Here is a 14022-nt window from a genome sequence, read left to right as displayed (position 1 = left end):
ATTCCACTACTATAAAAGCATTCTGGGAGGGTTCAAGATTAAAGGTTTTGCTATTTTAATGCCTTAAATATGTTTTTGCATTTAAATTAAAACTGACTATGCAACTGAATTAGTTAAATAAACCTAGTCAAATAAATAAGATTTATGAAGCTTTACAGATTTTAAAAGACTTGTAAAAGCAGCATATTGATGCAGCCCTGGAGTCCAGGAGGAGCAGCAGAGGTCAGAATGTGTCGGAGCGCGTTTAACTATTGTCTGCAGTTCCATGCGTGTCCACCGGGTGGCGGTAAAGCATCACATGATATTTCTCCTTTTTGGAACTTCTTCAGCTGCGTTGAGCTTTAAATCTTCACCTGTCGCTCCCTTTAAGCTCTAAACTTTGCGGTTCTGTGTGTAGTTTGTGGGTTTAAATATTTTTGATGAATTTGACTGAAACTATAATTGACCAATAGAAAGTTCGTCCATTTTTCTACTGTGTCACACATTTTCATTATTTATTGTCATTTTTGGGTCTGAACTGGACCAGTTCTGTGAGCTGTTTTGCTTTTTCTGTGGACTAGATGTTCCAGGCAGGTTCCATCATCGGACACAGACGGAGACAGGTCACGTGACAACAGTCAGCCTTTAGTTCTTTATTACAGGAGGATCTGGTTTATATACAGACACGAATCTGCAAAATACTAAAAACTATATGAACCCAAAGTACTAAAAAGTCTACATCCACGCACACACATGTATTAAGTGTTTATACACACATTTGAATGAAATGGTTTCATCAGTGCTGCCGGGGGCTGAGCAGGCTTCATAAATCTGAAGCTCTTAGATCCTTTAAAGATCTCCTGGAATCAGCAGATGGGGGTTTGATCAAAAACTGTAAGAATCAGTCAAGCTATCAAATCTTGACTCAGTCCAAGCGTGAACCAGTCCATCCAGAGCTGATTATGGCTCAGCCAGGAGGAAAGCACGGCCTGGGGGGGTTCATATGGAGCAGGCACACTCTGGCTCTATTGCTACTGAAAACAGCCCTTCAGCACAGCAGCCTGGAATACAGTTCTGGAGAACACCTGTTCCCAACAGAACCTGTTTAAAACGGGACCAGTAAAGATGCCCGGCGTGACCACGACCACGGGGAGAGAGGGGGGGGGGGGGCAGAGACAGGCGGTAATGCCGCTGCCCACCGGTTCACCTGGAAACAACAAAAACCCCAGCAGCTTGGACCCAATATGGCAGCGTGTTCCTCAAAAACGCTCCTCAAACTCTCCCCACAGCTTTATTGCTAAACAGGATTTGGTTTTTTTTGTCCGTGCTAAATGGAAAGTGTTTGTCCTTTGGTGGTCCAACAGGACCACGATTTGGATGAATGGATGATTTGACGTTATTGAGAATAAAAACAGCTGAAAATGGAAGCAGAGATGTTTCAGAGCACCAGAGGTCGGAAAGAGTTTCTAATCAAACACCGCCTGTTGGGAAAAATCACTAAATCAAGTAACTGTTAGAATTTGGGTTTTAAGAGAACCCGAGAGCAGGCCAGAACACAGTGGTAAAAAGGTCCAAATGAGTTTTATTGACAGGGGAACACTCAAAGAAGACAGAAGCAGTCCTCCTGGACTACAGGGAGCTCGGGAGACAGGTTCTTCACTTCTCAGGTCCAGCAGACGGCGTGAAGCCCTTAAACGTGCCGGGAAGACAGAGCAACAAAGCCGCAACACTCTGGCCCTGATCGCCAGGCGCTCCCTCCTCCAGGTGTTAATTGCCCACAGGTGCGCCTGCCTCAGCACCAGCTGCCGCCAATTGAGCTCCTCACGCCCCCTGCAGGACAAACCAGACACAACCCTGGACCCCAACATTTAAGGGTCGTTTTCCTTCCACTTCTCAATCACCGACGTGTCTCACTTCACAGGAACTGCCCAAAGGTTCCCGTTTCTGTCATCCTCGCAAAAACGGACTAAAAGGACGCTTCTCCGGGTCATCCAGCTCACCTTGTCCAGGCAGCTCACTTTCTCTGTCGGGTAGACGATCTTCCCACAGCGGGCGCACTGAGGGTTCATCCTCGGAACCTCCTCCGCGGTCTCCTCCGCTTCTTAAAACAGATATAGTTGCCGTCGCCGGCAGCCGAGCGCCACAAGTTCCAGCAAACGTTTAACAACCAGCAGCGACGACAAAATGTAGAGATACAAGTCAGTAGGAGACAGACGGAGCCTCTGTGGACGCACGAAGGAGCCGCGTCCGGGCTGGAGCCTGGTGCCTGACTCCCTCTGCAGGTGGATCACTCACTTCCTGGCGGATCGGAGGCAGTATGTGCGGCTGGGGAAGACTGTCTCGGACTCTGTCTCCATCAGCACTGGATCACCCCAGGGCTGTGTACTTTCCCCCCTCCTCTTCTCCCTGTACACAAACTGCTGCACCTCAAGCCACCAGTCTGTCAAACTGATCAGGTTTGCGGATGACACCACCCTCATCGGGCTCGTCTCCAATGGCGATGAGACTGCCTACAGGAGGGAGGTGGCTCGACTGGTGTCCTGGTGCGGACACAACAACCTGCAGCTGAACGCTCAGAAGACAGTGGAGATGATTGTGGACTTCAGGAAAGTCACAGCCCCTTTGCCCCCCCTTGCCCTCATGGACTCCCCCATCACCATCGCGGACTCCTTCCGCTTCCTGGGCACCACCATCACCCGGGACCTTAAGTGGGAGCCAACCATCAGCTCCCTCATCAAGAAGGCCCAGCAAAGGATGTTCTTCCTACGGCAGCTGAGGAAGCTCAAACTGCCTCCCAGGATGTTGGCGCAGTTTTATACGGCCATCATCGAGTCCATCCTCACCTCCTCCATCACCGTGTGCTATGCTGGTGCCACCGCCAGGGACAGACTGAGGCTGCAGCGCGTCGTGCGCGCTGCCGAGAAGGTGATCGGCTGCAGGCTTCCATCCATCCAGGACCTGTATATCTCCAGGACCCGGAGGTGTGCAGGTCGGATCACGGCCGACCCTTCCCACCCTGGTCACGGACTGTTTTCCCCCCTCCCCTCAGGCAGGAGACTACGGTCCATTCGGACCAGAACCTCCCGCTACACTAACAGCTTCTTCCCCTCTGCCATCAGGCTGCTGAACACCAAGTGACTTATCACTTAAGCACCATGAACAGCAGCCAGTCGGACTCACGAACAATACATCACATTACTGCTGCATGGACCTGCACTATTTCTTACCACTTACCTCTTACCACTTACTATTTATGTATATACTGTATATAAGTTTTATTTTATTTATCTTATTCTAGTGTGGTCTTCTTTATGTTGAATGTCGCAGCGGCACACCATGACAAATTCCTAGTTTGTGTAATACTGTGTATTACATGAACAATGGCAATAAATCTGATTCTGATTCTGGAGACTCGCTGATGCTGCGCTGACAACCACCGTCAGTGACAAGCTAGCGAGAGTTAGCTCACGAGACCGGAAACTAGCGACAGTAACCGGAAGTAAACAAAGACAACTTTGCGTTCAAGTTTCATTCAAATATGCAAATAAAGAGTAAAATAACAAATACATTTCAACTTAACAGAAAATATAAGGACTCACCAACTTTATTTGTACCCAAAATGTAGTTTCTGTCATTACATAAACTTCCTCATGCAAATATTTACACTGTATGATATTAAACTATTAGCATTACACAAATGTAATTTAAGTTATGCTCAAAAATACATGTAAAAATGTTTCGATCCTCAGTCACATAACACAAAGCAGATAAACACAAGGAAACACAGTAAAGTTTCAAATAAAAAAAATCAAATCTAAATTTACAAAAAAGCGCATAAAAATTAAATTGCGAATCTGTGACTGTACTGCGCAATCCCTTGCTTATTCTAAGCTTATTCTTTTTTTTAATTATTTCGTTTGCTGTTAACTATTGTCTTCCTGATTTAGGCGTAACGAGCTGCAGGTGCGCTGGAGGCTCAGCGCTCTTCAGAGATCGGCCCCCCCTGAATGCCGTTCCTGCAGGTAGGGGAGGAGGTGAGAAGTCCCAGTGCCGACCAGAAACCGAACCACAACAAATAACATTTGAAAGAGGATATATGAACATGTGACTTAATAACATATGAAAGAGGATATATGAACATGTGACTTAATAACATATGAAAGAGGATATATGAACATGTGACTTAATAACATATGAAAGAGGATATATGAACGTGTGACTTAACATATGAAAGAGGATAGGGAGGAGCCATCAGCTGTATGCAGAGATCAAGCCGGCTGTGGATGGAGCCACTACATCATTAAACACATGCGCAACAAGAACGACTACAATGAGGTCAGATGGTTAAAACAGAGTCCTCAACCCAAATTCTGATGAAAAAAGATCAAAAGTGGCGTAAATGTCTAATCCTTACAGGAGAAGGATAACTGGAGCGGCATCGCTCGTACCGTAGACCGACTCTGCCTCTTCCTGGTTACCCCGGTGATGACCTTTGGCACCGTAATCATCTTTCTGACGGGAATCTGTAACCAACCTCCTCATCTGCCCTTCAAAGGAGACCCGCATGACTCCAGAGAGGAGAACCCACGCCTGCTGTGATGCACACACACAGCCAGGGCTTTTTCCATCGCCATCGTTTCTCTGGGGGAAATGTTGCATTTATTTATCTTAATAACAACAAATCTTTAGTTTGTTCTATAGGAGCTCCATATGTTTAGTGTCAAATACTTCTTAAATTGTGCTAATTGCTGGCGCATAAAGAAAAATGCTTTGATTTTACTAAAGTGACACAAACCCTAAAGATTCTGAAGGCATGATGTAAAATAGTAACGTATAATACAGACATTTGAAGAGACAAGAGAATGTTTTCATGCTTATAAGAGTGGTCGAGGAGCCATTTAGAACTTTATAAAGATGCATTGTGTGATACCAGGAACTAATTTAACTTCAAGGCGAAGCTGCTTCTGCTTTGTCAACCATCGACTGATCTCCTGAAAGTCCACCACCGCTTTTTAAAAACTGAATTCTTCATCTATGGAGGGAGTAGACGGCAGATGTTTCCACAGATGCTCTTCACCAGTGGTCAGTGAGTGATGCAGCAGATGAGCGCGAGTTGATTGGCTTCAACCAGCTACTGTCTCAATGTCTCCAACCCATAGTGTGGATTCTCTACGAGATCAGACAGCAGCTTCACTCCTGAATCCTGCAGCTGGTTGTTGAACCTGAGGTCCAGTTCTCTGAGATGGGAGGGATTGGACCTCAGCGCCGAGGCCAGAGAGTCACAGCTGATCTCTGATAAGATGCAGCTCCTTAATCTAAATAAAGAAGGGAAACTTTTATAAGGTTATAAGTGAAACCAGTATTAATCTGAAAGGTTAATCAAAGGCATGATCTGTAAATATTTAATTTAGTTACAGGTTAAAAAATGATAGTAATATGTAATTACCACAATTCCAACCTCTCAGGTTTACACTGTTCCAAAGGAGAATATATATTGTCCTGGCCCTCACTCTTCCCAGGTTCTCCCCACCTCTTTCCCTCCCATCTCATCATGGAGATCCATCTCACCTGTGGCTCATCTTTAAAGGTACAACCTGTCTTAGATGACTTCCTGTCCACCTCACCATCTCCCTCCTCGTTGGCTGGTGTCTACCAGGCACCCTCACGTAGTTTTGTCTAATTTTGGTTACCATCTGTCGGCTTTTTCATTGTCCTTAAATCAATTTATCATGAATAAGTGGTCCCCGTGTGGCCCTCCCTCCTGAAGGAACTGGGCACAACACACACACTCAGAAAGTGTGAGGACCCTCGGATGGAATAATGGACATTTTTGCGAATGGTGTTTACCCCAGAGTTTCCAGTCGGCAGTTTGGAAAGTGGAGAAAACCACAGAGCAGCTTCACTCCTGAATCCTGCAGCTGGTTCCAACTCAGGTCCAGTTCTCTGAGATGGGAGGGATTGGACCTCAGCGCCGAGGCCAGAGAGTCACAGCTGATCTCTGATAAGCTGCAGCGCCATAATCTAAATAAAGAAGGGAAACTTTTATAAGGTCTGATAAACTGCAGTAACGCAATCTGAAAAATGCAGGATAAGGTTATACGGTGCAGGTCTGCATGTTATCTGCGTCAGTACTAAACCTACGTTAGTTCTTAGTTGGGTCAGACCTGAATTCACGATATTACAAAGAATTTTTTTAATGTCGTGCATCACAGCAGTGTTGAGAACAGCCTCACTTCACCATCTTAGCAGCTGGTTTATAGGTAGAAAAATGAAGACTGACCCGAGCCTCTCCAGTTTACAGTTTGGACTCTCCAGTCCAGAACAGAGCAGCTTCACTCCTGGATCCTGCAGCTGGTTCTGACTCAGGTCCAGTTCTCTGAGATGGGAGGGATTGGACCTCAGCGCCGAGGCCAGAGAGTCACAGCTGATCTCAGATAAGCTGCAGTCAACCAATCTGAAAAATGCAGGATAAGGTTATACGGTGCAGGTCTGCATGTTATCTGCGTCAGTACTAAACCTACGTTAGTTCTTAATTGGGTTGTACCTGAATTCACGATATGACAAGGAATTTTTTTAATGTGGTGCATCACAGCAGTATTGAGAACAGCCTCACTTCACCATCTTAGCAGCTGGTATATAGGTAGAAAAATGAAGACTGACCTGAGCCTCTCCAGTTTACAGTTTGGACTCTCCAGTCCAGAACAGAGCCGCTTCACTCCTGAATCCTGCAACGTGTTGGAGCTCAGGTCCAGAACCCTCAGATGGGAGAGGTTGGACTTCAGAGCTGAGACCACAGAATCACAGCTGGTCTCTGATAAACTGCAGCTACTTAGTCTAAAATAACAATTATTTTGAGAGAAGACAAATAAAAATCAACATGTACCAGAGCAAAACACAGCTTACAAGCAACAAACCTCTGGTCCTGCACCGGCTTATCTGCCGTATGTTCCTATTTTGGGTTCTTTCAGGGCGGTTGGACAAGATCTACACCATATGTAAAGTGTGTGTAGGTCAAAATACCTTCCAAGTTTGTGAAACCACATTTCTCAATAGCACTCAACTCTTGTCAGGAGTTGGGACAAAGCGACCCACTCCTGATAGCTTGTGGGCGATGCTGCAGCGACCCTGCAATCCCTACACTCTCTGGTGAAACCAAATCAAAGGTTTTAGACACTGCTGGATGCTGGAAGGGTGGCTATAGTCTGGACGCATAGTTCCCCTGACTGCACATTTCTCCAACAATGATTGGCAGCTGGTGTCACTTGTTCTCCAGATGAGAGAAGGAAAGAGAGCCACCCCACAGTGTGTTTGATTGCCCCACTGCAAGCTCAATGCTACCAGAAAACATTGCAGGAGCATCAATTCCCCTCAGGGCATCAACAAGGACCTCAGGAAAAGGTGCAGCTGCCACCTACTAGAGACAAGCACACTGAGCTGAGATTCAAAGCCCTCTCCTCCCAAGAGAAGAGCTTGTTTGTTGGAGGCTCTTCTGGGCGATACCTGGTGCCACAGCTCCAGCTCAGCCCGTCTCTGGAGCTGAGGTGGAGCTTAGCAAGTTTCATGGTTCTCCACCACTTCCTCTCGCTGAGGACCTTCTCAGCTGGTGGTTTCTGCTCCACCTTCCAAGTTGAGCAGGTGATACTTCTGCATTCCTGCCACCAGTGTTTCTGCAGAAAGAGTCTTCTCTACTGTTTTATATTAGATTATAGAAAATTAGGATTTTTGGTTGATGTCTTAGATGTTGTTGACTAAGAGCAGATTTTTCTTTAATAACATAGAAAGATTCGATTAGAAGAGCAAATGTATTATTTTATGAACTACTTCCACTACTATTATATACACATACTTCCATATTGTCTTAGATTGCAAGCTGCATTTATTGCATCGTTCATAGAAAGTCATATTTGTGAGGAGAAAAACTCAAATAAAGTCATTTTCTTTAATGATCATGACAAAAGAAGGAGGCGATGAACAAACAGATTTATATAAAAATGTGTGAAAACTTATGCATGGAAACATTTTTAAAATGGTTGCATTGTGAAGAATCGGTGTAGAATCAACTTGTTGACTTCTGATTTGGACTCCAATGGAAGTGAGGTGCAACAATTGTGGATGCTGAAAGCTTCAGATCTTCATGAAGGTTTCTGTGGTTGGACTGACCTGCTGCCCCTTTAAGAGGGAGGCAGGTTTGGGCTTCTGGCTGGAATGAAGCCACCTAAGATGAGAATGACTGCAGGCTTTCGGTACCAAGGTTTAACAGGGTGCTCACTTCACACTTGGGCTTTTCTCTTTTTTGGGATGGGTTTTCTCAGTAGAGAAGGGGCATGGCACACTGCAGCAGCTTTCTTTTTGGGTTTTCTAGTTTTCCTTCTGATCTTTAAAAGACAGGAAGAACCATTTTTGATTGGTCTGAATGTTTGGGCGGTTTTGTGGCCAGCCTAAAATAAAACAAGACAAATCTACAACTGATACTTCCTTTCTAGTCATTGATGACCATCCTCACATGGGACAGATTTCCACAACCAATTTAATACTGCAAATCTATCCTGTGTGGTCTTTTTTCTGAGAACTGTAACACTATGTTTATAACAAAGATCAAACATGTAAACATTTATTGTCTAATTAGTTACACCTGGGAAAGTACTGGATCATCTCTGACTGACCTGAGAGTCTCCAGCTTACAGAGAGGATCCTGGAGAGCACCACAGAGCAGCTGCACTGCTGGATCCTGCAGCTGGTTCCCACTCAGGTCCAGAACCCTCAGATGGGAGGGATTGGACCTCAGCGCCGAGGCCAGAGAGTCACAGCTGATCTCTGCTAAACTGCAGCCACTCAGTCTGGATAAGGAATCATGGCAAGAAATGATCTCTTATTGGAGGAAAAGTCATATTACACTTGCTCAAAATCATTATTTCATTTTATTTCATTATTTAATCAGGGCCCTTGGAGTCAGGAGAGCTCTGCCCCCCCACTGATAAACTGGGATATTACAGCAACAACATAGTTAAAAAGTATCTATAAAATTGACTTTCTATGGCTCATTTAAATTCATACTACACTTCTCTTCTCCAAAAGTCAATGGAGTTTATCTTGAAGCCTTTCATTGTTTAGTTGTTATGTCGAAGATAAAATGAAGCTGACCTGAGAGTCTCCAGCTTACAGTTTAGACTCTCCAGTCCAGAACAGAGCAGCTTCACTGCTGGATCCTGCAGCTGGTTCCCACTCAGGTCCAGTTCTCTCAGATGGGAGGGATTGGACCTCAGCGCCGAGGCCAGAGAGTCACAGCTGATCTCTGATAAATTGCAGTACCACAACCTGGAAAAGGAATAAATGGGCAAATAAAAACACATTTCTAAATATGAAAATGAAGAGGAAAGCAGAAAATGTAAAGAAATTTAGAAAAGACCAACAGAGGCCTCCTGACCTGAGCGCCTCCAGTCTGCAGTTTGGATGCATCATTGCAGAAGACAGTAACTTTACTTCGGCATCTGTCAGGCTTTGGTTCTCGATTAAGCTCAGCTCCCGTAGATGAGAAGGGTTTGACGTCATTGCTGAGGCCACAACTTCCCAATGACTCTTTGAAAGAAAACTACCAGACAGTCTGTTGTGTATGAAACAAAAATAGTGAGTCAAACTTTGGGATTTCTAATCAACTTATCTGAGAATCTACCTCAACACAAATGTAGCTCATTTCCTGGAAAAGCTAAATTCAACACCGTAGAGCAACAGTTTGAACGACCATCAGATCTGAAATGCAACTGAATTATTCTTAACATTTGTCTTATTTTAGAACAGCTCATAATTACTCAATATTTAAAATGATTGTAGCAAATGGTTTAAAGAAACGTGCATCTTTTTATCTGTCTATCGGCTCTTTGGATATTTTGCATTTCATACAATTTGTACGATCGTGCGTCAAGTCTTAATTCAGCGATCCGATCGATGACATCAGAGTCTCTGGTTGCATCGATTGCCCTCAGCTTCTGTTATATCTGCCTGTTCCCTTCAAATCATTTTCACTGCACCTTTTGTTGCTAGTGATGGAGTTGCCACCTAACGGGTGTGGAAAGGGTCAAACACCTTTGTGGGTCACATAAAGGCTCCAAACGGAACCGCCACAAAGACCTAAAACACCCATTTAAACCAACGAGGCCGGCTGTTTTTACGTTGAACAAATGAAGCAAAATAGTCACGTGTCATTAGTTAAAATGTGTTTTTCTGTCGTTTGAATACGATGTATACAAACAAACAAAAGTTATTTAATTACATGACAGTAATTTCATGATAGCCAGTTAACTTGTGGCTCCTATTATTCCTGCCTTATGTTGGTTTGTCTGGATTGACCTTTGAACTTATATCCAGCCAGTGTTGAACATTTCTGGATGAATTGTTGTTGTTTTGAATTTATGGACGCTGCAATGGAGATAAAGAATTGAAGGAATGACCACTGGAGGGGGTATTGCTACCTGACATGATCCACTCGCTTGATTTAAACGCCGATGTCCGGCCCCAAAAGTCTTTACTTACACGAACTTCCTGCAGTTCCTCACAGCTGGAATCAGGCGACGTCGTCCCTCCTCTGAGGTGTTGTACTGCTGCAGGTTCAGCTCATCCAGAACCTCCTCTGACATCTGCAGCAGGTAGGCCAGAGCTGAACAGTGGATCTCTGACAGTTCCCTCTCTGATTTCTTCTCTGACTTCAGGAACTCTTGGATCTCCTGATGGACTGACTGATCCTTCATCTCCATCAGACAGTGGAAGATGTTGATGCTTCTGTCTGGGGAGATTTCATCACTGTTCTCCTCCTTCAGGTTGTTGAGGACCTTCTGGATGGTTTCTGGGTGGCTGTCCCTCTGATCCAACAGTCCACCCAAGATCCTCTGATTGGACTCCAGAGAGAGACCATGAAGGAAGCGAACAAACAAGTCCAGGTGGCCATTTTCACTTTCAAGAGATTTCATTAGTGCTCTCCTGAGGAAGTCATCAAGAGATGTGACTGGGTCGTTATTTGTGAACAACCCAGTAAACCAGGAAAAACGGTTTGGTTTCGAAAATTTTAGGAACTGATTTATAACCACTGTGTCTTTCCTGGTGTAACAGTGGAACATGTAGACAGCAGCCAGAAACTCCTGAATGCTCAGATGAACAAAGCAGTAGACTGATTTCTGGAAGATCACACTCTCTCTCTTGAAGATCTCTGTACAAACTCCTGAGTACACCGACACCTCGGAGACGTCCAGTCCACATTGCTCCAGGTCTTCTGAGTAGAACATGATGTTTCCTTTCTCCAGATGTTCAAACGCCAGCCGACCCAACTTCAGAAGGAGTTCTTTGTCAGCCTCAGTCAGTTCCTCTGGTCTCTGCTTTCCTCCATACTTCTGCTTCTTCCTCTTTATCTGAACCCTCAGGAAGTGTGAGTAGAGGTCAGTCAGGGTTTTGGGCAGCTCTCCTCTCTGGTCTCTGGTCATCATGTCCTCCAGAACTATAGCAGTGATCCAGCAGAAAACTGGGATCAGACACATGATGTGGAGGCTCCTGGAGGCCTTGATGTGTGAGATGATTCTCTTGGCCAGATCTTCATCACTGAACCTCCTCCTGAAGTACTCCTCCTTCTGGGAGTCAGTGAAGCCTCGTACTTCTGTGATCCTGTCAACACACGAGGGAGGAATCTGATAGGCTGCTGCAGGTCTGGAGGTGATCCAGATGAGAGCTGAGGGAAGCAGGTTCCCCTGGATGAGGTTCACCAGGAGCACACCAACGGACGATACTTGTGTGACATCAGAGATGACCTGTTGCTTGTTGAAACCCAGTGAAAATCTGCTTTCATCCAGGCCATCAAAGATGAACAGAAGTTTCCAGACAGTCAGATCTTCTGCTCTGATCTTCTGTAATGTTGGATGGAAAACATGAAGCAGTGAGAGAAGACTGTGCTGCTCATCTCTGATCAAGTTCAGCTCCCTGCATGAGAGCGGAAGCACCAGACTGATGTCTTGGTTCTCCAAACCTTCTGCCCAGTCCAGACTGAACTTCTGCACTGAGAAGGTTTTTCCAACGCCGGCGACACCGTTGGTCAGAACCACTCTGATGTGTCTCTGTTGCTCAGATAAGACTTTGAAGATGTCCTGGCACTTGATTGGAGTGTCCTGGATGTTCTTCTTGGAGGTTCTCTCAAGCTGTCTCACCTCATGTTGTGTGTCCACCTCCTCACTTTGTCCCTCAGTGATGTAGAGCTCAGTGTAGATCGTGTTCAGCAGGGTTCCACTTCCTGCTTCATTAGTTCCTTCAGTCACATGTTCACATCTTCTCTTCAGACTGATCTTATGACCTTCTATCACCTCCTGCAGATCACTTCCTGAAAATAAGTAAACCAATGATTTCCATCTATAATAAATCATCAACACAACTACAAATTCATGACATCACAAGTTCAATTTCATATTGAACAATTTTACTTTGTTTGGGCTTCATTTCAGCATCTCCAGATCTGCTTCCAGATTGTGAACAAGAGGACTCTCCTGGTGGAGCTGACTGGTCCCAGTTTGATAGGATGTGCTCCCCCCTCTCACTATGAAACACATCTCTATTAGTCCTTTGATTTATAGGATGAAAGAACCTGATCAAGACTCAATATTGTTCCAGCATTTATGTCTGAATTCATCTTTCAGTTTAAAACATGATTCTTGTTTCTAATCAACAATATTCTCATTAAGTCTGTAACTATATGACTGTCTGAGGTTTAAGTGTTAAACATCTCCAATAATAAACTCACAACCTGCTGCTGTTAATGTGACTAACAGCTGTCACACAAACACATTATCACGCTTTAGTTTTCTTACATTTTCTCTGAACTTCTGAAGGTTACTATAACACCTTTGGACCAGTCACTCTTCAGGGACACACAGCTGGGCACTGTGGACTCTGCTCTGTCCTCGTCCATCCTGAGGAAACATCAAAAATATCATGAGACTGTGATGAAGGTAAATAATCTGTAGAGGTTGTAGTTAAACTCACTGCATTTTTATCAAACAGGAACATTTCAGATCAGGGGGGGCCGTTCTTCCCAATCACACCTCTCCAGGCCTCACTTTCGCTGCCGACATGAGCATTGAAGTCACCCAGGAGGACGAGGGAGCTCCCAGAAGGAGCACTCTCCAGCACTCCCTCTAAGGACTCCAAAAAGGGTGGATACGCTGAACTGCTGTTTGGGCCACGGGCACAAACAACAATCAGGATCCGTCCCCCCACCCGAAGGCGAAGGGAGGCTACCCTCTCATCCACCGGGTAAACTCCAATATCCAGGCACTGAGCCGGGGAGCAACCAGAATTGCCACCCCTGCCCGTCGCCTCTCACCATCGGCAACTCCAGAGTGGTAGAGAGTCCAACCCCTCTCTCGAAGACTGGTTCCAGAGCCCTTGCTGTGCGTCGAGGTGAGGCCGACTATATCTTGTCGGAACTTCTCAACCTCGCGCACCAGCTCAGGCTCCTTTCCCACCAGAGAGGTGACATTCCATGTCCCTAGAGCCAGTTTATGCAGCCGGGGATCAGACCGCCAAGGTCCCTGCCTTCGGCCGCTACCCGACACACAATGCACCCGACCCCCCCTGGCCCCTCCTGCAGGTGGTGAGCCCACGGGAAGGGGGTCCCATGTTGCCTCTTCGGGCTGTGCCAGGCCGGACTCCCTGGGCAGAGGTCCGGCCACCAGGCACTCACCAACTTGCCCTGCCCCCAGGCCTGGCTCCAGGAGGGGGCCCCGGTGACCCGCATCCGGGCAAGGAAAACTTGGCACCAATGTTGTTTTTCTTCATTAGGGGGTCCTGGGCTACGCTTTGTCTGGTCCCTCACCTAGGACCTGTGTGCCATGGGTGGCCCTACCAGAGGCATAAAGCCCCAGACAACGGAGCTCCTAGGATCATTGGGACAGGCAAACCCCTCCACCACGATAAGGTGGTAGCCCAGGAGGGTATTGGACTTCTGTGCTCGTCTCAGATTGTCCATAACAAACATCTTGTTCAGGCATAAAGGCGTCCACATGTGCACTTGGC

The 14022-nt window shown here is 45.9% G+C and overlaps 1 protein-coding gene across 1 annotated transcript in view; it reads right to left on the bottom strand.

Moving 5' to 3' along the window:
- The window catches only part of LOC130513406 (uncharacterized), a 328720-nt gene that overhangs the window by 211744 nt on the left and 102954 nt on the right, over positions 1–14022 (bottom strand). The window contains exon 7 of the mRNA XM_057012116.1: positions 12816–12917. Within this exon, the coding sequence (XP_056868096.1) occupies positions 12816–12917 (102 nt within the window). The remainder of the gene's footprint in view (positions 1–12815; positions 12918–14022) is intronic.

The sequence above is a fragment of the Takifugu flavidus genome, chromosome 17, assembly GCF_003711565.1.
Source record: "Takifugu flavidus isolate HTHZ2018 chromosome 17, ASM371156v2, whole genome shotgun sequence".
Lineage (NCBI taxonomy): Eukaryota > Metazoa > Chordata > Actinopteri > Tetraodontiformes > Tetraodontidae > Takifugu > Takifugu flavidus.
The sequence above is the reverse complement of the archived record's forward strand: the minus strand, read 5'-3'. Positions and strand labels throughout refer to the sequence as shown.